The 27812-nt window shown below is 41.1% G+C and overlaps 1 protein-coding gene across 1 annotated transcript in view; it reads right to left on the minus strand.

Annotated features, from left to right (window-relative positions):
- Positions 1 to 24664, minus strand: part of Samd5 (sterile alpha motif domain containing 5) — a 47607-nt gene extending 22943 nt beyond the window's left edge. The window contains exon 1 of the mRNA XM_038341086.1: positions 24078 to 24664. Within this exon, the coding sequence (XP_038197014.1) occupies positions 24078 to 24536 (459 nt within the window). The 5' untranslated portion in view covers positions 24537 to 24664. The remainder of the gene's footprint in view (positions 1 to 24077) is intronic.
- Positions 24665 to 27812: the final 3148 nt, after the last annotated feature.

A 27812-nucleotide genomic window follows, 5' to 3' on the forward strand; every position in this document is an offset into this window, starting at 1 on the left:
TTGTTTAATTATATCAAGATTTTGAAGTTTTTCTTTGTGTGTATGGATCTGGGCAGGCATATGTATTTACCAGTACTTTTGGAGTCCAGACAAGGGTGTCTACAGGAGCTGGAGTTGCAGGCTGGCGTGAGACACCTAATATGGGTGCTGGAAATTGAATTCACGTCTTCTCTAAGAGCAGCAAATACTCTTTCTTCAAGACAGGGTTTCTTTGTGGAGCCCTGGCTGACATGGAACTAGCTCTGTACACCACCTTGCTTCCCCCTACCCCGCTTCCTCATCCACACCACTTCCCCATCTACCCTGCTCCCCACTCTACCCTGCTCCCCCATCCATCCTGTTTCTCTCCCACATGCCCCATGATGCTCTACTTCACCATAAGCCCAAAGCAACAAGGCCAAGGATTGTGGGCTGACACCTCTAAAATCATAGGACAAAATCCACTGCCCCTTCTTCACATGATTTATCTCTAGTATCTTGCCCCAGGGATGGACAGTGGACACAGCCCAAATCTGGGCTGCTACTCTTGTCAGCCAGCCATTCAGTTTCAGCACCAGCGTGAAAGGGACCATTCGCCTGTCTGAATCTTGGATATGCTATTTCATTCATACTCACTCATTCAACAAATATTTTCAACAAGATGCTGAACATACCAAAGCTCACAAAATGGGCAAGATCTGCATCTATCCACAGGCTCACAGTTTCTGGAAGTTTCCAGTGCTTAGCCCACACAGCAGTTCCCCTAGTGAGATCTATTACCCAGTCTTTACATTAGAATTCCTCTCCAAAATCTCTTCAAAGTGCAGCCAAAATGATCAAGTCCTTGGCGCTCCTGTAGAGCTCTGTTTATATTTCTTCTTGGCATTCGCAGCACACTAAAATGGCATATATACTCACATGTTTATATATGGATTGATTTATACACGGACATGTCTATACATGCACATCGTCTTCCATATTATAAATTCTCTTAGGGAAAAGTTACACCACAGCCATCCTGGAGTTCTCCCACATAACACCTAACAGTGCTTTACATATTGGAATATAATAAATATGTATATATGTGCTGAATGTCATCATCAGCACTAATAATAACTAGATAATATGTTAAGAGTAATCCTTAGCAGAAGCATTCAACCCACCAGATCTAAGCCTTAAGAACACTAGACTTAAAAAAAAAGAACACTAGACTTGTACCGTGTCGTTCCTGTGCCCTCTGCACATGGCCCTGCTTTTTAACTGAAGATTCACAGATCGTGCTCCTCCTCCAAGCCCTGTCCCAGGGATTATTTTCTGACAGTCCATTCGAAGGGGGTGTCAGGGATGGAGTGCCCAGAGGCTGCCAGCTGTTATCTCTGTGGTATACTCAATGATCACGTAGCCCTGTCCCTGCATCAGGAACTTAAGATTGGGTTAGAAATAATGCCTTACAACCACCATTAGAACATCTCCATTTCTGGGACACAGGTTGGCTTTCTCAAAGGTGTTTTTTACCTGCATATGGTCAACAGATCAATTCTTCTCAAGAGGCAGGAGCTGTTGAGCACAGCCAGGGACATGGGCAGTAAACAGTGCTTTCCTAGAGCTTCCTCATCAGACTGTAATATAGGCATTGCCAATATTAATCACACAGTATCCAACCACATGGGTTATGCCTTAATTAAAATCCACATGACTTTCTTTAGAAGGTCTTGGTTTGTTATGTTCAACCTTCCGCAATGCAGGACACAAATGGGGGAAAGCTAGAATCACATTTTTTTGTGTTCTATGGCAATCAATATACTGATTCTACGTGTTTCCCTTTTGTATTGGTGTCACATGGATGTTTATTGTTATTCTTCTTTATTCTTTGATAGTTTGACACACATATGCACACACGCACACGATGAGTATATATTACTGCCTCTTATCCTGTCTCATCCTTCCCCAACCTTTTTTCCACTGAAATTCTTCTCCCCAAGTCCCCTTCCAACTTTCATATCTTTTGTGTGAGAGACTCACAGAATTTAAACAGGGTTGTGTGCATGGGCATGGGTGGGGTGATTTACTGGAACATGGGCATCTTAACCCATGTTAATTATACCACAATTATACCACAGAAGAAAACGGTGTTCCTACCTCACCCCCACTGTCACCCCCCCCCCCATACACACACACAAGAAACGACCATTTACTGTCAGTAGTCCCTGAGCCTTTCTTGATGGAATGTTGATGGGCTCAGTGCTGTGTAGGTAACCCCAGCTGCAACAATTCATGTGTGAATTCACAAGCGTTCTGGCCATACCATGTCCTAAAGACTCTCTCAAAGCAGTCCTTCCTAACCTCTGACTCTGACATTTGTTCCATGGTGTTCCTGGAGCCTCGTGGGAGAAGGGTTTCTATGGACAGTCACCCCAAGAAATAAAAATTGAAGACCCACCTGTTTGCAAGACATCTCTCTCTGAGGCCCAGTGGCATTATCACCTTTTCCATGGGAATGTTCCTCTCTGCTTTACAGAGATTCTTTTGTCTATGGATCCATGCCTGGTCCACAAGTCTACTCATAGTAATTAACAGAGTTAACGTAGTGCCTATGAAATTGTTTCCACAGTGAGTTCTTGAGGGCAGAGACAGAGCATTCAACTTCATAGTAACTCTATTACATCATAACACTAGAAAGAATGTCAACAAGAATGTTTGAATGAGGGCAGAAATGGGGCCATGCAGCACTCTAAGCATCAGCTTTAATATCAAATGGTAACATTCACCAAGCTCTTTGCTGCAGGGACTCAATAGTGATGCAACGCAGCTGCCTCTTGTCCAGCAGAGTAATTAAAGCAACTTCAATATGATGCATTATTTGAGAACTTACTGTGTCCTAAACATTTTTAGGTACTACATACAAGATAATACTGTTATCCTGTTTTATACATAAGGAAACAAAGGCACTGGGGAAATGTGCCCTGCTGCTATACAGCACAGCATGGTCATAGACTACTAATAGCTTTTTAAATTTCATTAATTAGGGATTTTTATGATGGTTTCTACATGTTCTCCTAGAGTTTAATAAAGCTTTATGCAGGCTTTAAAAATAACCTGTGAATAATTGTTTATTTTTTTAAAGGAATTTTAACAAATCCATGTGGTCCTATAACCAAAACTGTAATCAAGATATGTATCACTGTCATCGCAAATGTTTGCCCTGGGCCCCTTTGTAGTCAACCCTTTCCTTCCAGCCCAGTCCGGGACAATCATTGCTCTAGTATCAGTTGAGTATGGTTTTGTCTTGCCTATGGAATCACACAAAATCTTTTGTGTTTGGTTTATTTCGTTTGGTACCCTAACTCCGAGGTTTATCCACATTGTTGAAAACATTGGCAGTGTGGGTCTTTGTATTGCTGAGTTTGCACCATGAATATGTGACTATTTATTTTTTGTGTTATCAAATAGGTGAACATTTGTGTTTATTCCACTTTGAAAATATTTCAAGTAAAGTTGCTGTGCATATTCATGCATAAGTTGCTATAGGACTGTTTCGATGGCTCTTGAGTAAATGGCTAAGAATGGGGTAATGGATGGTTATTTGGAGAGTTTATGCTCAACTTTGTAAGAAACTCCCACATTATTCTCCAAATGTGTTGAACCATTTCTTTCTTCACTAGGATGTTTAAGAATTCCACTTGTGTGGCTGGAGCGATAGCTTAGAGGTTAAGAGCATTGCCTGCTCTTCCAAAGGTCCTGAGTTCAATTCCTAGCAACCACATGGTGGCTTACAACCATCTGTCGTGAGGTCTGGTCTACAGGCATACACACAGAAAGAATATTGTATACATAATAAATAAACAACTATTTTTTTAAAAAGAATTTCACTAGTAAATTCTTGATAGCACTTGTTTCTAATGGAAATTTTAATTATAGCCATACTAATTCTGGCATGTCTCATTGTGTTTTAATTTGCATTTCCATAATGACTAACAATGTTATCACTAAGTATATTTTCATGTACATAATTTTCAACCATACATATTCTTTATTGGAGGTCTAAATATTTGCCAATTTTCTTTCTTAAAAACTTCTTTTGTGTATGAGTGTTTTACCTGCATGTATTTATGAGCACCCCATGTATACATTTTCTGCAGAGGCCAGAAAAGGGCATCAGATTTCCTGGAACTGGAGTTACAGATGGTTGTGAAGCACCATGTGGATGCTGGGAACTGAACCTGGGTCACCTGCAAGAGCAACAATTGGTCTTAACTGTTGAGCCATCTCTACAGCTATGCATTTTTCCATATTTTTATTGCTTATCTTACTAGTTTGTTGTACGAATTCTTTACATTGTCTAGTTATGAGTCTTTTATGATATATATGATTTAAAAATACTTCCTCCTAGACTTTGCCATAACCTTTATTTTATTAAAGATTCATTTAAAATATATTTTTAACAATATGATTTCCATACGTTAAGGTTTAGAGTCTTAGAGAAATTATGAGGGCTCTGTGGAGAATTGTGTGTCTGGTTTATATAATTATTGAAATTTTAAACTAGTATTTTTTATTTTTATATTTAGCTGCCATTTTTAAATTCTGCCTGATAATTCCAACTTCTTGACCACTCGAGGTTTAGCTAACTGGAGCTTTTTCTTTGTAATTCAGATCTTCTTATGTCTCATCATTTTTATTGAACACAAAGCACTGCATGAAAAGAAGACTAGGCAACCCTGATATAAATTATATCTACTTCTGAAATATGTCTATTTCTTCTGCTGGCTATTATTGGGGTTATTGATTTAGTATGTGGTTATCTGGCTACATTCAGAAAGTAGTAGAAAGGCTAGGGATACAAGGTTAGTAAATGCTCATTTAGCATACACAAAGACCATGGCTCAATCCCCAAACCACATAGATGAGGCAGGATGGAGAATGCCTACAATCCTAACACTTGAGAGAAAGAAGCAGGAGGATCGGAAATTCAAAATCATCCTTTCTACATTTAGTAGTAAGCTATTTAGCTTCCTTGAGATTGTATCCAAGTTTAATCCCTGGTTGTCAGATAGGTTACTGGGTGCTATTTCTTATATCTGTTGAGACTTGCTTTGCTTTGATTTTTTAGAAAGTTCAGTGAGCTGCTAAGAAGAAAGTATATGCTTTGGGATTGGGGTGAAATGTTCTGTAGATACCTTCTAGGTCCCTTTGATTTATAACATTGTTTAGATCTAGCGTTTATCTGTTTAGCTTTTGTCTAGGTGACCTGTCTATTGGCAAGAGTGGGGTATTGAAGTTACCACTCTCAGTGTCTGAGGGCCAATACATGGTTTTAGCTACAGTAGTGTTTCTTTTATGGGTACCCCTGTGGTTGATTCATGAATGTTTAGAACTGTAACATCTTCTTAGTGGGATTTTCCTTTGATAAGTATGTAGTATCTGTCCATATCTCTTCTGATTAATTTTAGTTTGTAGTCTATTTTATCAGATCTGCTGTACCTCTTGCTTCTTGGGTCCATTTGCTTGGAAAATCTTTTTCCAATCATTTTATTCTAAGGTGATGTCTGTCCTTCGTGGTGAGGTTGTTTCCTGGAATCAGCAAAAGATGGATCCTGTTTTCTAATCCAGTCTGTTAGTCTGTGCCTTTTTACTGGGGAATTGAGACCATTAATGAAAGTTATCAATGAGCACTTTTTACTGATTCCTGTTATTTTATTGTTATGGTGTGGGTCTTTCCTGTACCAATTTTGATTTACTATTCTGGGATTATTTAGTCTTTGTGTCTTTTTTAATGTGGTTAACCTCTTTCTAGTGCCTTCTGTAGAGCTGGATTCATAGAGAGATACTGCTTAAATTAGGTTTTTATCATAGAATGTGTCTTTGTTTTTCTTCATCTATTGTGATTGAAATTTTTGCTGGGTTAACATCTGTGGTCTCTGAGAATTTTTAGAACATCTATCCCAGCCCTTCTGGCTTCCAAAGTCTCTACTGAGAATAACATTCAAGTGTTATTCTAATGGGCCTGCCTTTATACGATACTTGGTCTTTTTCCCTTAAAGTTTTTAATTTTCTTTTTTTGTTCTGCAAAATGTTTACTGTTTTGATTGTTATTGTCATGTGGAATGCTTTTTGCTGGTCTTGACTCTTTGATGTTCTGAGTGCTACTTGTACCTTGCTAGGTATCCTCTTCTTTGAGTTGAGGAAATTTCCTTCTATGATTTCATTTAAGATGTTTTAAATGTTGTTTTTAAAGCAAATTCTGTGCCTTTGACATGGCTTTCTTCTCCTTCCTCTGTTCCTATTGTTCATATCTTCGTGCCCAGACTTTCTAGATGCTTTATGTCTGGATATTCATTTTTTTAAGATTTGTCATTTCTTGGACTGGGGGTTTTCATCTCTTCTACCTTGTCTTCACTGCTCAAAATTTCCATGTTTTGCACTCTGTTGGTGAGGCTTACTGTTTGAGGTTTCTGTTTACTTCCCAAAATTTTCATGTCTAGTTTTATTTTAATTTGGGTCTGCTATGGGGAATCTATTTCTACTTTCACGTCTTGAACTGTTTTCATTATTTTATTCAACTGGTTCTTTATGCTTTCCCAATCATCACTAAGTGATTCATTCATAATTCTCTTTAAGTTTAGGAACATATTCAGAATTGCTATTTTGGAATCCTCGCCTTGTGCTCTGGCTCTGCTGCACTTGTCAGGGCTGGCTGTAACAGGAATACTGGCTTCTGGTGGAGGCATCCTGCCTTGGCTGCTCATGTTTGTGTTTTTGCCTCGGGGTCTAGGCATCTGGAATTAACATGATTGAGGTATTTCTAGGTGGTAATGTCTGGTCTTGTCTTTGTTGGGCGAGTGTTCAGTTCTTTGGTTGCTGATACTCTCTCGGGCACTTAGCCAATAGAGAGTGCTTCTGCAAGTTGGTGGATGCAGAGAAGAATAGGTATGGGATGGGAAAAATGGAAAGAGCTAGATAAATCTGGTCCACACCAAAAGGAGAGATCCTCAGGGCGTGGAGGAGTGTTAGGAGGAGGGGCTCCTGAAAGTAGGCTGTACTAGGGCAAATCAGATGTCTGGTAAGACAGGGATGAAAGGACTAGGGGCACCCTGGCTCTGTCCCAAGAGGTGGAATGTTTAGTGAATGGAGGTGGGGTAGGAGGAGGTGGATCTTCAGGCATGTGTCTACAGACCTGAGATCATAATGAAGGGCAGGAAGGACAGTGAAAATCACCAGCTTGAGTTCCAGACTTATGTGGTTAGTGGGAGTCCCTCATAAAGAGTCCATAGTCAAAATTTTGATGGTGGTCTAGACCTGGTTCCATGAAAACACATGCCTTCATAGATACAATGCAGGCCAAGCCTTACCAGTGCTATTTAAATAACAACTAGGAATTCGGTGAAGCTTAAATGCCCCCTACACAAGACTGAGGAGGGAGTCCATTTCCCACGTTTCTGAAAGCTTCTAATGGAATTTCAAATCTGTCAAGATTATTCAAATACATGACTATATAAATTAGACTATATTATTAGAATTTTTAGGTATATTTTAAGCAAATAAATAAAAAACATATTTTCCAAGTTATATCTTTAATTACTGCTGAGATCCCTTGTTATCAGTGAAGCTACCCAAAGGATCAAGACAAAGGGTAATTCCTCTGTATATGTCCACTCCTTAAAATCAGACTGGATAATCTGCAATCGTGCTTTTATTTTATTGTTATTTAATTATTGGGATTTGGATCTTACAATGAGACTACTCAGTAGCTAATTTGTCTACAAAAATGGCTATAGATTGTTTCCAAATTCAACCTCAGATCCAAAATAGCCATTATGAAAACTCAAAACTATACTGTGTGTTATAATAACAGCCCAATTTATGTCTAGAACTGACCTACGAAAAGAACCATCTGATTAAATGGCTATTGTTTTTATATTGTTTTCTATATTGCCAAAAGAAGGTGAGCTTTGGATCCTAAGAGTATATCCTCAACTAACCTAGAAAAAGATGGATTTAAAAATCATTGGCAGGGTTAGAACTACCACAGCCTTGAACTCTGCTAAGAAAGCTCATGTTTGCTCTATGTGCTACAGTCACTGTCATGCATAGGTCATGAGAACTAACTAATTCTTCTAGCTATAAGCGAATAAGGAATAAGACCAAGGATACCCAAGTTTAATAAGAACTTTACTTATCAAATTGCTATGATTTGACTGATAGATCACCATTTGTCCATCTTCCTGTTGTCTATCCTATTTAAAACATATTTTGAAACAATAAAAGGATTATATGCTAACTCAAATATAAAACATGGGTAGATTCTACAATATCATTGAAATTTAATTACTATTCTACATTAATTTTTTTTTAAAAAAAAGACTACTAAAAACTATAGGATATATCCAATTCCTTTCCCATGTCAATTTTTTTCACAATAGACAGAGATCACTGTTGAATCCCACAATGCATTGCTTTTTAGGCAGAATCACAGTCATGGGTTTTGGTGTCAGAACATGTGGTTTTCCAGTGAAATTTGCTAATTGTAGGACTTTTGTAAAATGCACTCAAGCTCTTTAAGCTTCATTTCCCTCATCTATGGAGTAGAAACAACCAAAATAACCTCTGCCTCAGAGGCTTGTCGTGGTATTTGAATGAAACAGCACACTACAGTTCTTCCCTGGATAACAACTACTCTCACATTACACCTACCATCTGACTGATCCCAGCCAGTAGTCTCACTTGTACAAGGCTGATGTACAAAGCAGATCGGGGTGAGAACAACTGAAACCAGCATTTTATTTTTCTAGACTCATGGGGTAAGGGAAGAAAGGAACGCAAACTAAGACTTCCTCTCCTGATGTGAGGAGGAAAATCAAACATGTCCATAACTGATTCACATATGGCCAGATGAAGAATAAGTCTAACTATCACAAATAATAAAATGCAAACCCGTGAAAAGACCTTCAGTAAACTGGCCAGCCTTGCTTTGTAATAAGCCGGCTTACATATAACATCGTCACCCTCTGCCTTCCTTCTGAAGTCACTTCTAATATAATTCTACATACGACTCCAGTGCCAGTTTTGTTGGGGTGACTAAGAATATCATAATTGTTGTTTTATTTCTAGAGACAGGGTCTCTTGTAGCCCACGCTAGCCTTGAACTTGTTCCATAGCTAAGATAATGGTAAACTCCTGGTTCTCCTGTCTCTACCTCCCCAATGCTAGATTATAGGCATGCCCCCCCACCACCACCACTACAAGATGCTGGGAATCAAACCTAGGGCTTTTCACCTACTAGACAAGCACTCTGCCAACTGAGTTACATCTCCAGTCCTGGGTAGCACACTTCTTGTCAGAAGTCCCTGATATGGCCCATCAGTTCGAGGGTGGAAGGGTTATAGTCACCTTGTTTTAAGAAGTGATCGGAAGATAAAAGATTCAATTCAGCACGTTTCCAGAATAAGCATATCCATTCAAGGATCCCATTAACAGAGATCTAGCTCTGGCCCAAATTGCCATGCCAAAAGCAGCAGTAAAATCTCTGATTTAAAATGACACAGCAATAAAACTGAGCGTGAACATAGCCAATCTAACAGCAACTCTCCACCACCTCTCTGTAATGAAGTAGGTCTCCAAGAGTAAATTACTTTGCATACCCTCTGGCTCCGTTCTAATGTATAATGGATGCAAGAGGCTTCTCCTGACTTGTTTCCTAGTGCACAGACCAAAGCAACTACCCATACAGTGCGCCTGTCATCCCAGGTGGCGACTAATCCCATTCTCTCTTCAGATGCCTTCAGATGCCGGGTCCTGGATGTAATTAGCAATTTATCACATTATCAGCTTTCACATTGGATAGAGCTGCTTCCCACCTTAACCTAATCCTGTAGGCAACGTGTCCTAAGAACTGCTCTGGGGTTTTATGTCAAATATTTTCTTTTCACGGAGCTCATCTATAGCTTTATTACTTTCTGGCCATGAAAATATTGCTACTACTTAAAGCAGTACTATTTTTGTCAATCAAGGGCTTCCCGGAGGAGTGCTTCATAATACAGCACTGTTGGAGTCTGCATTGATACATGGGTCCTTTAAAGTGGCTATATCTTTATCGCATGATTGATGGCTGGCTTGGGGAGTGTTGGGTGTATCCATTTTTGCAAACTCAGCTGCCTTCGGCACCTGATTTACACATCTCCTCTACAAACGCACTACTCCTAAACTTCAATTTTAATCCTTACTTCACTGACTTTTCCTAGTTTTAAAAATCTCCGTCTATTTGACTTTTCACTCAAAGTGTACATATAAATTGAGGTTTGTTAAATTTGTACTCCTTACCGAGTTTTCCAGTTTTACCTTTGTTACACATTGAGCTGTTACTACTATGCAAAGCCAAATATCTCAATGAAAATAAATGCCACTTCCATATTTCTTATAAGGTTTTTCAATTTGACATAGCATCTGGCAAGAAGCCCACAGTCTGTATCTTCCACTAAGAGGCCTGGGAGTTGACTGGAAACAGGAAAAGGGCAGAGCATGAGAGGGGGAGAACAGAGTGGACAAGTGGAGAGGATGGAGGAGGATGGGTTTCCAGAGCCTGGGAGGAATTTCCTTAACTACACAGAGCAGAAAGAGAGAAAAACATTCTTCCTTGCTATGAAAAAAGATCCACTGCCTCCCACTAGTCTGGAATATCTGCTTTTGGTTAAAAACATGACTGCCATGGGAGCCAGGAACAGTTAATTATCACCTGCATCCCCTAAACAGACATCACTATCTTTAAAAAAAAATTGTCATAAGGCCAAATATAACAACATCATGACAATGATTGGTGAAGACACTAAATGACTGAGGATGAATGCCAAGAATTACTCACGAAGTAAAAGACATAATCGAGAAAATATGATAAGGATTGGATAACAAGATTCTTTTTTGTTTTGTTTTTCAAGACAGGGTTTCTCTGTAGCTTTGGTGCCTGTCTTGGAACTAGCTCTTTTGTAGACCAGACTGGCCTGTAACTCACAGAGATCTGTCTGCCTCTGCCTCCCGAGTGCTGAGATTAAAAGCATGTGCCACTACTGCCCACAATATAATTCTTATTAATTCTTTACCTCATAACCTGGTTGCTTCAAAAGACAACTTCATTAATACTCATCAAGTTATGTAAGAATGCTTCCATATTGAGAAGTGTGTTAGTTCAATACTCTCGCAACATGGAGATCAGTAAGAAAAACATTATCTATTTTTAATTTTATACATTTATGATTTTTTTGTGTATGTGTGGGCAAGCATGAATACATATTCACCACGGCACACTAAAAGGATTAAGGGGTAAAATGGAGGAATCAGTTGTCTCTTTCCACCAGGGGGATCCTAGGAATCAAACTCAGGTTGTCATTCTTGGCAACATGAGTCTTTACCCACTGAGCCATCTTGCTAGCTTAAAAACACAACTATTTTTAAGTTGTCAAAAACATGTTTAATGACATTTAATATCTGTTCTTAATAGAAGCCATTTCAAAGTTAGAAAAGGAAGGATGCTTTCTTAACACCATGAAGGCCTAAACTCTGAGTAGATCACACAGCAAGAGTTAAAACAAAAATCCTTACAATTTTACATTAAAATTTGTCATGACTATTTAACCCTGTTTTATAAACTGAGCCTAAGGCAATAACACTAGAAAAAGAAACGAGAAATGCAATTTCAGTAAATAGGGTAGAAAATGATGAGTCTAACAAAATTATGAATAATATTAGCATATTATATCATATCATGTACCAAAATAAAATTTAGACAAATTAATGGTTAATTTTTTAAAGGAAATCAAGAAAGATATTTAAATGCATATTAACTGACAATGGACTTGAACAGGATTCTATAAAGACACAAACAATCACAAAAATTGAGATTGGCTCTTACTCTGTAAAGGAAAGTATACAAGGCAAATGAAAATTCAAGTAAGATAATATTTTCAATAGCTATAACAGGGCCAAAAAGTTCTTGTTTGGTTGGTTTGTTGGTTTAATTTGTTTTTGGGTTTGGGGACTGTTACTCTGGTTTTTTTTTTTTTTATTTGTTTGTTTTGTTTAAGACAGAGTCTCATGTACCCAGATGGCCTAGAACACTCTTGTAGCTAAACTGACTTTGAACTCCTGATCCTTCTGCTTCCAACGCCCAAGTAGCTGGATTATAGGTGGGTACTTTCAGCTGAGACTGGGTCTTGCCAGGTATCTGAAGCTAGCTTGGAACTCACTGTGCAGCCCCGGTTGGGCTTGAATTTACAACCTCCTCTTGTAAGCCTCCTGAGAGCTGGATTACATTATGGGGCATCATATTCAACAAGTTGTTGTTCTTGTTAGAGTTAAAAATGTTTTAAAATTAATTTAAACTATGAAGAGATGATATTTTCTCAACAGAATGGCAAAGAGATAAATAACTGAAGACATAACCTTCAGATTAAGAATAATTTACAATCATTAGGCTATATATAATATCAAACTACTGGCTAGATGTTTATGAATAACCACTCTGCTAGGTATTACATGAGGCGCTTCTCACATAGTATCTCATTCATTCATCACAGGAGCTTAAGAAATGGGTGAGATTATAACCATTCTATGAATGAGGCTCAGTGAGATGAAACCACTTCTCCAAATAAATAATAAACAAAACCCCAACTCCATTCTACTTGAATACCTGTCACCTGTATCCCTCCAGCTTAGAATAGTTTAAAGATTACTGATAAAGTATAACACATAAGAATCTTAAGTCAATGGACATACAAACATTCATAAAATTTTTAACTAAACACATTCTTACATTTGGAAAAATCTTTGCAACCTCTATTAAAACATGATTGATGGCCGGGTGGTGGTGGCGCACGCCTTTAATCCCAGCACTTGGGAGGCAGAGGCAGGCGGATCTCTGTGAGTTCGAGACCAGCCTGGTCTACAAGAGCTAGTTCCAGGACAGGCTCCAAAGCCACAGAGAAACCCTGTCTCGAAAACACCCCCCCCCCAAAAAAAAAAACATGATTGATGTCCTTAAATGTCCTTAATATGTAGAAAGCACTGGCAAAACAAACAGAAGAGGGCAAAGAACAGGAGGGAAAAAAGTGCCAAGAACATGAAAAACACAGCTGTAATTTTAAGAAAACCACAAGCATAGAGAGGTATTATCTGTCACTGAAGAAATGCAGCTTGGAGGGTGAGAAGATGCTATTTCTTAAAGTGACATTTTCAAATAACCGAGATTATAAAAACCAGTAACAGTAGGTGTAGGTGTCAGCCCAGGGAGGGAATGCCAAAGCCAAGTGAGACTGAAGAGACATAGCGTGACTCAGTATTAAAATCACTTTTGAAGTGGGGTGTAATTGGGAACATATTGGTTAAAACGTATGAAGTTCCAATTAGGATAAATTGTGGAGATCCATTATGCAGTACAGTGATTAGAGTTAATATTGATGTTTTGTACATGTAATAATTGCTAGGAGATTAGACCTTCAATGTTTTTTTATCACAAAGACAACATGATAAATATCTGAGATGATGAGTAAAGTAATGGCTGATTGAATCATTTCACAATGAACTCATATATAAAAATATCACACTGTACACTATATATATGTTTGGTTGTGTCAACTGTACCTTCACAATGCTGAGAAAAATCCATTTGGAAATGGTACTTGCTGACACAGGCCCAGATTTGTGTATCTATCTAGACCGGGTATTTTTACACATATATGACTTTACACATGAAAACTAAGAATTTTCAAGCAGCGTCATGCTAGAAATTTCAATATAGGCTATTTAAAATTTCTCTTGATCCACCTCATTGTTCTCCAGACTTCTTAAGGGCAGTGGTCTTACTCTTCAACATTTAAAAACAAATTCATATCAGCAGAATATGATTTACATTGCCAGCAAGAACACCTTAAATCTGAAAAGTTCATTAATATTTACAAAGGAGCGTCACATGCATTATATCATTGAGTTCATATTGCTTGCCTTTGAGATGGATTTAGGCATGGTTTCATATGGAGATAATTCTCCTAAAGCCATTAGGATTTTATATTTTACACTAACAGGAAAGTTGTTGCCTGTAGGAGTCATTAAGAACAAAATGACTTCTTTTTTAAATTAAAATTTTTAATTTATTTTACATACCAACCACAGTTTTCCCTCCCTCCTCTCCTCCTAACCCCTCCCCCACCTCTCTTCCATGTCTGCCTCCCATCCACTCCTTCTCTCTCTCCATTCAGAAAGGGTAAGGACTCCCATAGAAGTCAATAAAGCATGGCATATCAAGTTGAGACAGGACCAAGCTCCCCTCTCCCCCTCGGCATTAAGGTTGGGTGAGTCATCCCACCACAGATAATAGGTTCTAAAAAGCTAGCTCATGCTCCAGGGACAGGCCCTGGTCCCACTGCTAGGGGCCCCACAAATATACCAAGCTACCCAACTGTCATTCACATGTAGAGGGCCTAGGTTGATGCCATGCAGGCTCCCTAGCTGTCAGTCTAGAGTCCAGAAGCTCCCTCCCATGAGCCAGGTCAGCTGTCTCTGTGGGTTTCTGCATCATGATCGTGACCTGCCCCTTATGCCCCCCCCTTGCTCATATAATCCCTCCCCCTCTCTTCCACTGGACTCCTGGAGCTTGGTCAGGAAATAGATGAGATCTTCTGGGTAAACTAGACGTGGAGAGGGTAGAGGGTTGGGATGGGGGGATGGGAACATAAGGGATCATGAGACACCAGATGTTGGGAGCAGGACAGAGTGGGAGAGTAATGAAATAACTGTCTTGATAGAAGGGGCCATTGTAAGGTTAGGGAGAAACCGAGTGTCAGGAAAACTTCCAGGAATCCACAACATGATGCCAGCTAAGATCCTAGCAATAATAGGGAGAGTGCCTGAACTGGCCTTCCCCTGTAATCAGACTGGTGACTACCCTAATTGTCGCTATATAATCTTCATTCAGTAACTGATGGAAGCAGACACAGAGATCCACAAAATGACTTCTTATCAAGAATATGCCCTATGGGAACTGAGAGGTGATTTAGTGGGTAATAGCACTTGATGCACACGAATGAGTGTAGATTTCTAGCACTCATGGAAAAATGTCAAGCATGGCCTGTCATGCCTGTAACCCCAGTACTGAAGAGGACAGAGACCGGAGGATCTCTGGCAAGTGTTTGCCACCAGAGGAGCTCTGGGTTCAGTAAGAGATACTGTCTCAAAGGAGTAAAATAGAGGTAGATTAGGACATCCATGTTCTACTCTGGCTTTCATAGGCATACATGTATATTTACATCATGCATCATGTATACCACACTCATACATGTATACACCTATACAGAAGCATCAACCATATCAATCACTTTCAACAATATCAGTGATAAGTTAGTTCTTCTGGGCAGGGCTGGGGGACTGTATGCTGAACTTGAGAGGTCTGTATAAACTTCAAATTTACATCTCGTACCCACTGTCATTGGTAAGTGTTGTGGTCTACATGGATGGTAATGAAGACACTCCGACACCTGTAGCTCCAAGAGTGCTTTCAAGAGAATAAACTTAGCACGTCACACCTGCATCAGAGTACCACATAGTCCCAAGAGAAGTAGTCAATCTGAAGCAAATAACAATAGTATCATAATTTATAAAACCAAAACAATAACATGTGGGTTACTTCAATTCTATTATTCTTCTGTGACCACTTGGAGTTTATGTATTAAGATTTTTAAAGAGTAAAACAAAAAAAAAGTGCAGGGTAAAATTATCTAAGCAAAAATTCTATTCAATAGATGACACATTTCCATTAAATTTAAACAATTTAAAATTATCTAATTTTAATTATTTATTGCTTTAAAAGTAAGGAACGAATAAAATAATAATAGTGAATTATTGTATGACTCTTACTTAAAATAATTTGTCAAATAGAGATGAGATATTGAATAATGATGTGCTGGATGTCAAGCATGGTAGGTTTATCTTTAGCCTACTGTGTTCATAGAGGAAAAAAATATTGGAATTTGTCACATCTGTTCATTATGAGTTTGGTTAATAGAGAATACGTAATAATTATTTTTCTTATCTTTCTAACCTGCTCCATTTGAGGTAAATCTTATTTTGTTTATATTTGTAACATTATGGAAATTTAACAGCAAGCTTTTTAGAGATTCTTGGACCATTTATTTCAATTAGAAGTGGTAATGAGATCTCTTTAAACTATTAGATGTCACTTAGTCTTTATGGAAGACAAATTGTATGCTTAATGCCTGTTGGCATGATCCACAGTCATTGGTCTTTAATAGTTTTTATATTGACTGAAAACAAATATCGTCTTTTCCCCTCTTCTAGTTCTCCCCAACCCAAACCAGTGATCAATTCAAATGGCATTATTTCATAAAACTTAGGGAAGGCCTGATAAAATCATTTCACCTCAGTCCTAGAAGTGGTGGTAAGACGTCTGCCTCAGCCAAGGAATACACGTTGCTTCGAACTTTATCCAGGCTCTAAGCTCTGGAAGCATTGATCATCACAGTTTCTAGTGAATTTTCCTCCACCTCAGAAAATGTTCTTCCAAGTACCCTGGGCTAGCGCTTGACTATATTGAGAGCCAGCCCTAACCTTCAGCATGGGACCAACCTCAGAAAAATTCACCTCACAGCATGCCTTACCACGAAAGAACAGACACAAGTCTCATTGTGTCACAGGGCACCCCTGATTATGTGCCTGCTTAATAATCATTTTTTCCCACTCAAGTGAAGAAACACGTTGAAGACTGTGAAGACTTGACTTGGAAGCATCACGAAGGGATTTGTAAGAACAGAAGGAGAAGCAAAAGCCAAGCCCTAAGGATACCGTGGAACCATCTGAATGCTGAGTAACGTATTGGGTAAAACACAGTTAGTGGATGTCTCTGTCGTCTACCTAAGACCCCTCAGTGCACCGCAGACACCTTTACCATAATTACCTATTGGCAGAGATCGGTACTGGTGCTTTGTTATTTGAAAATACCGCAGACCTAATTTTGTAGGTTATGAATCCTTTGGGGAAGTTTCCACGTTGGCAAACATGAATCCACACTAAGGGCATGTTCCTTATTGTTGTAAAAATACAAGAAGGATATAAATGTCATGCATCATAAAACCCACTCTCTATATAACAATAAAATTACATTATTTTGTTGACAGATTATCTTTCCATCTCACATTTATTAAACATCACTCCTCTTAATTGCCTGATTTAGTTTCAGTTATATAGATGTTTATTCCAAATCACATCTACCAGAGAAGAATAAGAGCTTCCCACCATGGAAGACTACCATCTAAAAACATCTTGGTATGCGTGGAGTTCAAGAAATGCTTCAAATATCAGCAAAACTAAAAATCATCTAAGTGAATATTTTAAAGATCACAACCCAATTTTGAAAGAGCTTTATTTTTAAGAAATAATTTCCATTATCATAATCTTCATCACATAGAATTGATTCGACATCATTTGCATGAAAAGTCTACCGTGGATTTATTATTATTAAATGGGTATTACCAAACCTCCCCTACCATTGGTGTCAGGAGGCCACTGTACATATAGAGTGTTTGCATTCAGTTGCATATAGTTTTGGGTGTGTTACGTAGCATATGGATTTGGGGTACCAAAGAAACTGGGGATAACCTAGGCAAACACTATCATAAGACAGACTCTCCATCTTCCAAATGCTCTTTCAGAATGCCTGTCAATACAACTCACCAGAAGCCTCTTGCTTGTAGCTAGCAACACTAGCAGGGCACCTTTCCTGCCTGACTTTACATGTATATCATCTCTAGCCAGATTTAATGGTTCATGTCTGTAATCCCAGCGCTGAAGATGTAGAAGCAGGCAGGTTTTCTCTGAATTCTAGGCTGACTTGAGCTACAGAACATTCTTTCTAAAAATTAAGAATAAATTAAATCTTATGATTTAATCTCCCTGTTTGTACAACTCTAAATTATACATGTGATGTGTTCCTTTAACAAATATCATGAAACTTAACCATTTTCAAAAGCAGTAGTGTATCATTTCTCTAAGGCATGAACAGTATTAAGTTCCTGAGGTGAGAAACCAATTAGAGATCTATGATGGTGGTACTTGAAAACTCAGTATGAGCAAGAAACTGTTCACGGTGGAGTAGAAAATTTAACATCTCTTTTACCTGACAGCTCAAATCCCATGATTTTTCAACTATGTTTCCAAGACTCTGAGTGTGTTCTCTGTGTTTGTTTCTAGATTCCCTGAATGTGTGTGTGTGTGTGTGTGTGTGTGTGTGTGTGTGTGTGTGTATTGTTCAGGCTGCTAAACTAAACCAACACACATATATATTTTAAAGGTATCTTGACTTCAAAATTTAGGTCTAAAGATATGTTGTTTTGGAAAAGAGGTTCTGCTTTTGCTTCCACAGAGGATGAGAACCTGTGGATTCTTTCCAGACTAATGTGGTTTGATGGAACAAGATCCCTTGAAAGGTTTCTCTAAAACCCTAATATTACTTTGCCCAATAAAAAGCAGGAAGCAGTTTGGAGAGAACTACACTCAAATGTTTGTTTACAATTAAAGGGGTTATGCTATAGATATGAATACTTCGCATTGGTATGAATCTTGGTCTATTGATAAAAAGTTTAGGTCAGTTTTGTTATATGTATATTTCTGCTCTTGATTAAGGTACTGTTTTTGTGCAACTCATTTAAAAATAAAATGTATAATTAAGAAATACAAGTTGATAGTCATCTATAATAGTTAAGCTTGTAGTCATATTAGGTTTTCTTGATGTACAGAGATATATTTCAGATGCATAGTTATTCTTCAAACCTTTCAAACACTAACAGAATATGGCATTTAAAATATTTAAAAACTTATGACTTTTCATGACAATGAGACACATCTGCTCCTGGCAGCACCAATCTACTTCAAGAGGATGATGGGCATCTAAAAGGCTCCTTATGGAGTTTGTTATCCATTTGGGCAAGAAACTGTTCTTGCCTGGACTGCTTCACTGGACATGCAGGACCCACAGAGAAATGACTGCTGAACTTGTCTAACGGTGAGATGGTCCTTTAAGGTTCCTGTTTCATGAAAGAGTCTGCCAGACATTCTGCAGGACACAGAAGAAAGTGAATGACAAACTGCCAATATTGGTGGAACTGTCTTTGAAATTTCCTGCTTCATGGAAAAGTCTGCTGGATACTATGGGCCTGAAGGCTGAAGATGGATGCCCCAATGTTATAAGGTATTGATGTCTTGGCAGCAAGATGTCTCTGTCAATCTAGAGTTTGGGTAGTTGCTTATAATGCACTTCCTGTTAACTTAGGTAGTATTATATCTTTCTGGAGTCTTTGATAGAGTTGAAGAATAAATAGTAATAGTTACAGTTTTCTTTAACTGTGATAAAAATAAATTAGATATAAAATTTAAGACTCACAAAGATAGGATAGATGATAGAGTATTTTCCTTAATTGTGAAATGTAAATGGACTAAATAATGTAACTAAAATTATTGCTTGATAACTGTTTTGTTATATGTAATTTTACTATGTTAAAGTTAAAACTGTCCTTTTTATCTAGACAGAAATGGGGAGGTGATGTGGGATATCCTTCTGTATGCTGTATGTAAATTGTTGAGAGCATGAAAAAAGCATCAACTCCTGTGTCCTTTCAATTCTTCTTTCCAGTGTTCCAATTGGACCAAAATCAAAAAAGCCTAGAAGGATCTAGACTTGAGGATATTGGTTGAACTGGAAAAACTGAAGCTCATCAGCTTCCAATCTGTCTTGGTAATGTCACACAGGCAGAAAGAATTCTTGGGAGGAATAATATTTATTGTCATGCTGTCTTCTGCCAAGACCCCAGGCAAAATTCCAAAGGACACAGCATTTCTTTGCCAGGATCTCTTCCTTTCTAATGCTCTGTGCCCTCCATGCAGAGAAGTTTTCGTAGAAACATTGTCTCTCCACATTTCTTCATCTTGGACTACCTTCTCTGAGTATCCCTTACAACCTTATTACTGCAGAGTTAATTTAATTTATACTAATGTGTGAATGGCTGCTAACATTCCTACAACATTATTAAATAAAGCTATTCCATTTCAAATAGCTTCCACTGGTAGAGAAACAAGGAAACATTTTCTAGGGAAGAACTCTGGAAGGCTGTCCCGAATAAGATGGCTAAGCAGAATAAGAGCTCACTGAGCCAACCTGACCTAAACTCAAACCCAAAGAAAGACTGAAGAGAAGAATCAGCTCCACAAAGATGTCTTCTGATCTTCACGCAGGTGCCATGGCTCATACAACACCCCCTCATACACAAAAGTCACACACAGAGCAATAATAATGATAAATAAATTAAAATTTTAAAGAACTCTATAAATTCACCCTATTAATGTCCTACCTGGCCACAATGTGACCTCTTGAACAGTTTCTCTACCTTGAAATATCATGGCTTCCTAGTGAGTTCTAGTAGCTTCTAGAATTCTACTTCCTCCGAGTTCTCTGCTAACATGTCCCTATGCTCTCAGTTCCTTGAAAAAGTTGGATGCACCTGTTCATGGTATCCTATGCTTCCCACCAAGGTAATGTCACACATAGAATCACCATTGTGGATTCTATCTATTTGTTCCCTGCTAGGTCTCACAAATCTGAGGGCAGGATACCTTCCCGAGTCCTGCCAACCACAATAAACTATAGCCTAAAGAAGGTATGCAATGGGGAAACTCAGTCACAATAAAAGTTATACACAATATATATATATATATATGTATATATATATATATATATGCATTTATGTTTGTGTATATGTGCGTATAAGTACATCTCATCACAGAGGTAGAAATCACAGCTATTTCTACCCAAAAACAAACAAAAACAAAACAAAAGGAGCAGCCATGGGGTCCTCTGCTCTCTTGACTTGAAGCTTGGTCTTCTCAAGCTCTTGGTTTTCCAATATGAAGAAAACCCTAGGGCAGGTTTTTGGGTTTTTTGTTTGTTTCTTTGTTTGTTTTTTTGTTTTTAAAGTTAAGTTCACTGATCAGGAAACCTGGGCTGTTTCACTGATGCAAATTTTACAATCCCTTTAGGTTGTTCTTGAAAAAAATTAGTCAATTCAGACTTCTTTGCAAGAAGTTCACCATCCCTACTGTGACCATTCTTGGCATGATCACCTCCATGCCACACAGTATTCTCATTGCTGTACAAAGTCCCAAGGATGGACCATGCTAATGGCTACCAGGTAGAGTAAGCCTGCTCTACCAAGTCGAGTTCCAAAACAATATAAGGAACAGTGCTCATTCTGAACATGACCGTGACAGAGCTGAGGAAATTATGAAAATCAGAAGAACAATGTGATGAAATTTTAAAGGAAAAGTTCCAGCACTGTTCGTGGGAGAAAGAACTGCATCAGAAAACCAATTCCCACACAACTGAAAAGTCTAGAACTCTTTTAAGAGGCCATCATATATAAACAGCAAATTCCAAACATGCAATATGATTTGCTACTTCATATTTGTATGTTGAGCTTAATATGTATCAATTATGCTTTAATTCCCATGTCTATATGTGTTTTTCCTTCTTATAAAAAGTTTTCCAGCTCCATTCTTTTGGTCCCCAGAAGGAGCTTTTTGAGGGGGGTAACGAGAACATTTCTGCCCTCATTTGATTATTCTCATCAGTTAAAGAAGGAAAACTAAGTACATATAGAAAGCAAAAGTGGCCAGGTGGTGGTGGTGCAAGCCTCTGATCCCAGCACTCAAGGCAGAGCCAGGTGGATCTCTGTAAATTGGAGGCCAGGCTGGTCTACATAGCTAGTTCCAGGATAGTCAGGACTACACAGAGAAAGTTTGTCTTGAAAAACAAAACAAAAACAAAAACTAGAAAGTGAAAGTGGACAAGTTTATCATCAAGCATTACTGTTGTGAGAGATAAAGATAGAAGTAAACTGGGAAGTGATGTGCGAAGGTGCAGGCCTAAAATCCTAGACAGAGTTTCTCTGTTTAATCATGGTTGTCCTGGGACTTACTCTGTAGACCAGGCTGGTCTCAAATGCAGAACTCAGAGATCTGTCTGCCTCTGCCTTCCAAGTGTTGGGATTAAAGGCATGTGCCACCAATGCCCGGCCAGCAAGATTTTTATACAAATCTGACCTACAAAAATGTACTGTCATTAGGTGTGATGATCACTCCTGTGATTCCAGCACTCAAGAGACAGAGACAGGAGGGGTGATGGAGTTCAAGACCAGCCTCAGTTATACAATGAGTTCCTAAGCTACAAGAGTTCCTGCCAAAAGAAAGGGAAACCCATTGCCATGTTACTTAATGCTGTAACCAGGACTCATAACGCAAAGCGTCTGCTTAAACATTGCATCTGTATTTTAAATGCTTTTCAGCTTGTAAATACGATGCTTAGGCTTGTTATTCTGTGCTTTATGATAATGGAACCAAAACGCAGGACTTTATGCCATCCACTCTCACCCCCATCGCATGACTCCCATCCTCTCAGCCACATCTTACTGTAGTTGTCCTGAAGACCAAACCAGCCCTAGGTTGTCTCTTGATGTAACCTCACTTTACCTCCTGGGATATTAGGAACAATCATTGAGCTGGGCTCCTGCTCCTTTAATGCTGGACTAAGAGTGTGTTCTGCTCACCATGATCCTTCTTGCCACACTGGGCATTCCATAAGGCTAGCCACCAATGCAGCACGTGATTGTCCCTCTCCATTTCTGATCCCCATCAATGGGACCGTCAGAGCAGGTGGCTGAGACACATGTTTGAGACTAGACTTCCTTGCTTGTCCTTAACAAAAGCAATGTATGTTATCAGGCAGGTGATCGCAGCTGCCTCCCCTACCTGCAAGATAACAGGTGGATGATAATAAAGCTTCATTTCCTTTTTACTGTATCTACTTTCGCAAGCGCTGACCCTTGAACTTGCTTCCATTGGGCATTATCACCTTCCCTTGAGGCTACAGAGCACCTCTGGGGTTGGGGCCACCCACAGGTATTTTCCCTTGTGCTGCGGTAGCAATCCTGGCCAGCTGCCTGTTCTTGCCAGGGCTCTTTAACTAGGCTTCTCCAGGCCCTTTCTTTCAGCCTGGGATGTTCATTTTCCTATGAGTAACCCAGCATCTCTGCCACCAAACAGACATACTTAACTAAGCCAAAGCACTTGGAGCTACAGACAGCACCCTTCTGTGAAAATGCGCTTTATGGTACTTGTTCAAACCGCACTCCTTCGTGTTACCGTGTCTCACAGGGCAACTGTGAGAACTTTGTAGCCTGGTCTCACCTGTGAGAATTTCTTTCTGGGCGTTGAAATGCAACTTCCTTCTCTCCTTTCCCAAACAGGTCCACTCGGACTTTCTAGAAGGATCTACCTTCCTTTCTTTTGGATCAATAACTCAAACTAGTCATACCACAGATCCCAAAAGCATACTCTGAGGTCCAACGACCCGATTTGTTCAGCACCGCATTATCCCGGAATACTTACGCTTAAGAAACCTGTCTCATGTGAATAGACACCTCTTTTGTGTTTACCATCCTCCCCCACACCATACTTCCCCCCCCCACCCCCGCCTAGGTTCGTTGTTAATGGCACACTCCTCAGTAGCAGGGAACCAACAGAGATCAGCAGGACCTGAATTTCCCTCCTCCCTTGGGAATAGTCACTTGCTCCTCTTGAAGTTTCTCAAAACTCAGAAAAAGTAAAGAAAAAGAAAACAGAAGGTTGAAAATAACTCTGATGTAACCCAACCTTTTGGTATCCTTCAAATCCAAACACTTCTAGAGGCATTCAGATTTTCCCGGGGTCACCAAAAGCAAGTACCCATTGCCCCGAACCTGACAATCAAGCCCAATTACCATAAAGTGCCATATGTCAAGTTAAGAATTGTCTAGATACAGACACTCACTGAGTGGCTATTAGTGACGCCAGGACAGAAAGAATACACAGATAAGGTAGAAAACAGAAGAGAGTCCCAGACACCCCAAATACCCTGGCTTCTCAGTTGTCACCAAGACAACTGCCCAGTTGCTGCAGAAGCGCCAGGCCTGGTCCCCACCTGCCGCGTCCCCAAGGCCGCCCAGTGGGCGCCTCCTTACCTTGCGCGAGTATGGGGGCTTGCTCAGGTGGATACCATCGCGGACCAGCTTATCCCGGATCATGATCTTCAGCTTGAGCTTGGGGTAGCTCACCAGCTCCCTGCTGCGGGGAGCGCTCGTCTGGCCACGGGGGTCCCCGCGAGTGCCCTGGGCAGAGCCGCCACACGACTCCCCCCGGCGGCCTGGTGGCACCGCTTCCACCTGCGGTGCTGGTGGCACCGGCTGAGGTTCGAGCGTGAAGTAGAGGCCAGCGGCGGCCGCGTCCTGCTCCCGCAGCCGGCGCACAGCCTCCAGGATGCGCCGGCGGTGCATTGGAGCCAGTACCCCGATGGCGTCCAGGTCCGGGTCTCCGATCTGCTTGCACACTTCGAGGTCATCGTAGCCATTATCCACGAAGGACTCGGCGTACTGCGGGAGCTGTAACGCTTTCAGCCACTCGTAAACTATGTTGGTACACATGGCTGAGACTGGGAACTCACCGGCGAGTACCCAAGTGACACTGGCGGTACCAGTTCTTGGAACTTTTAATCCTCTCCTGGAAGGGGGTGGGGGAGAAGAAACGGCTGGAAAAGTTTCTCGGTTAGTGGATAGGCTCCGGCTGCAGAGCAAATGCCATGGGAAGCAGCCTGGGAGAGCGCGAGCTTGAGCGAGAAGCGTCTAGCAGCGAAGTGGATTCCCCGAGCAGGAGCGGCGCTCGCGGGCACAGGCGGCTGGGCGAGCCGCTCGGTTCCGCGCCGCCCCTGGATGCGCGGCCTCCGCGGGGAGGGGCGCGCGGGCGGGGCCGGGCACACCCCTCGCACCCGCGCGGGTCACCGTCGCGCGGCGCCGGCCAGTTTACCCAGCCGGGACAGTCCGAAGGCTACGCGCTGCATGTCGTTTTCTGGCCGCCGCCGCGGGCGTCAGCACCGGCCTTCCACGCGAGGGAGGCAGCTCGGACTGGCAGACCCGCGGATGCGGGCGAGCGCCTGGTCTGCGCGCGTGTCAGTCACTGTCGTTCCTGGGGTCACAGTGACCCGGCGGCTATTAAGCTTCCGGACTCCAGTAGCTACCCTTGATATCTTTCGACATTTCTGTTGAATCCGACTTCTCTGAACCCTTGGATTTCTCTTCGCTCAGTTCCCAAGCCTATAGTGACTCTCGCTGGCGCGTCCAAGGACAAGTCCCCACCACCCCACTGGGCTGAGCGAAGCTGTGAAGTCCAGGGTCCCTTCTCCTTTCTCGATGCACGTAGAATGTCCCTTCTAAGGAGCAGCTGCCAGGCTCGAGTCGCACGGTGTGTCTACCTCTGTGATCCTGCGCACTGTGCCCAGAGCAGCAGCGTTTTGGCAGCAGGGTGGGCGCAACGTGGGGACCGTCCAGCCTGATGGGCGCGTAGCCGGCCCCTCCTCGCTACAGCTAGTCACGGGCGGGTGGGCCTCGGGAGGGGCGCTCCTGCTCCTGATTGACTTGCCCTTCCAGGACCATCAGATCTGGGAAAGTTTGGGATGGGTTTTTACTTTCTCCTTGACCAGCGTGTCCCTACCTGGTCCGTATACCCTCCACTCCAACCCCACCCCTATCCTGCCACACACACACACACACACACACACACACACACCGTGTTGTGTCGGGCCCCCTCAATCTTGCCTGCTTTTTGCCTTTTCTCCATCTCTCATCACAATCATCCTGCTCCAGGTGGGCGGCTGCGTGCCCAGGGACACGTGAGGTTTACAGCCTCGGAGGCAGGGATCACAGCAGACTGTCCCTTCCCTGCCCCAGGATCGCCTGTTAATCGATACACCACCATGCAGCTTCCTTTAAAAAGAACGCTAGGGCATCTAGCACTTTCTGTCTAGATGAGAATAACAAAATCAACAGAGATCACACCCCCCGCCGCCCCCGTGCCAATGTCCCAACTTTGAAGGTGTAGGGCTGGTGACCCGAGCTCCTGGACAGCCTTTCCCTGGGTCTGATCTTTTGGGGAGAAGATAAAACCTTAAGAAACCATGCAGGCGGCAACAATTTCCTCCCTTTTCACAGAAGTAAAGACTTAGCTCACTGGATTCCTATCTTCTTCCTGAAGAAGTCTTCATGAGTCCATGTTTGTCACTTGCCATGACATGGAGGGGTGGACACTAGTGGTTTTAGGGTCATTTCCCTATCCGCAGGACTTCAGGTTGTGGAGAAGGGACTATGTCTCTCTTCCTCTAAACTGGCGGAGCCTAAACCCACTTGAAATGGGGACACTGAGAATCCGATGACATCTTTATGGCCTGGAAAATACATGATAGACCTGGACCCAAAATGCTCCTGTATTTCTACAGTTATAGGGTGTGGAGGAGTGCGTGTCTGTGTTTCCAAGCTCCTAGACCCAAGAATCTCACCTTGAAAAATAGCTAAGGGTAAGATCCTCTTATTTGGGGAAAGAAGAGAGACAACGCGGGTAGTTGTGGAGCTGCATCTGTCCCCAGCCCTAGATCACCCGAGTGGCCCTTTCCAGAGCCTGGATTAAGGCACTGATCCTGTGCAAGGCTGTGGGTAGCACAAACCCTCCTTGTCTTACACAGATCGCAGCAAGCCCTCTATCCCTTGCCAAAGCAGGCTCACAGTGCCCCCTTGTGTACAAGTGCTGGAATTTTAAGGCGTTGCCCAAGTCCCAAACCTGTTTTGTTCACCAGAAGGAAGAGTGCTTTGTGGTTCCTAGTCTCCTTAAGTACACATAATGTCCTCACGGACATTAAACGACCACAATGCTTTGTCATGAAAACCTTTGAATTTTGGAGGGGGGAATATTCCAATAGGTTCAAAATAATTCTGCTACAAGGGAACAGAAGTTATCAGCAGATAATTGTTTGGAAGTTGTTATATGCCAGCATCTCCATGTATGGCTAAACATAATGGGGTAAATAATAGCATGATCTGCTATCTTACAGAAAAAGACAATACATCTCTGAAACATTCACTCCCTGTTTGTTCACTACAGAACCAAGGGGTGGAGAACTATGAAGAGAGAAACCCAGGGCCAGGCTTCCTGCTACTGGACTTTTTAGAACCCCAGCAGCTGCTAGAGAAACACGCGGGAAATGTTGGGCTAGTTGTAACAGCTGTGTGTCTTATTTATTTTTGATGCTTGTTTTTTAAAAGAGGAAGCTCAAAGCTCCTGAGTTTATTGCCATGGTTTTTCTTTCCCAAGTTGCCTGAAAAGTCCAATAACATTACTTAATAGGCCTTTGCCTTCTCAAGCACAGACTCTTCCCCTCAGGGAGCCTAGGGGCATTCATTTTGTCTCATTAATCTTCAGCAAGCCAGTGAGTATTTTTATTTCCATTTTACAATTAGGGAAACTGTATTGGAGGAAGATGAATGGCTTGCCCAAGGTCATATGGTAAATCAGGATAGAGACAAGAACAAGCCGGTCTTGTTGAAGCCTCTCCTCCAGAGGCAGCAGGGATTGTCTCTTATTTATGTTCAGGGCACTGTCCAATTGGGAAATAAAGCATCCCTCTCGGGAGGGGATGGCTTTTATGAATTAATCATTTGTTAATCAGTCATAAATAAAATCTCTTGGCTTTTGACGTCTCGTTTTCCTCTTTGGCACACTTTTCCCGTGCTTGCTCAAGTCTCTGTGTGAGGCTGAAGGACGTCTATGCCTCTGCTGCAGGCATAGCAAGGCTCTTAAGAAACTTGCATAACTACTACAGCATGCACTTGCCTCTACTTCCTACGGAGGTACCTGGCTATAGTTCAGAGTGGAAA

The sequence above is a fragment of the Arvicola amphibius genome, chromosome 8, assembly GCF_903992535.2.
Source record: "Arvicola amphibius chromosome 8, mArvAmp1.2, whole genome shotgun sequence".
NCBI lineage: Eukaryota > Metazoa > Chordata > Mammalia > Rodentia > Cricetidae > Arvicola > Arvicola amphibius.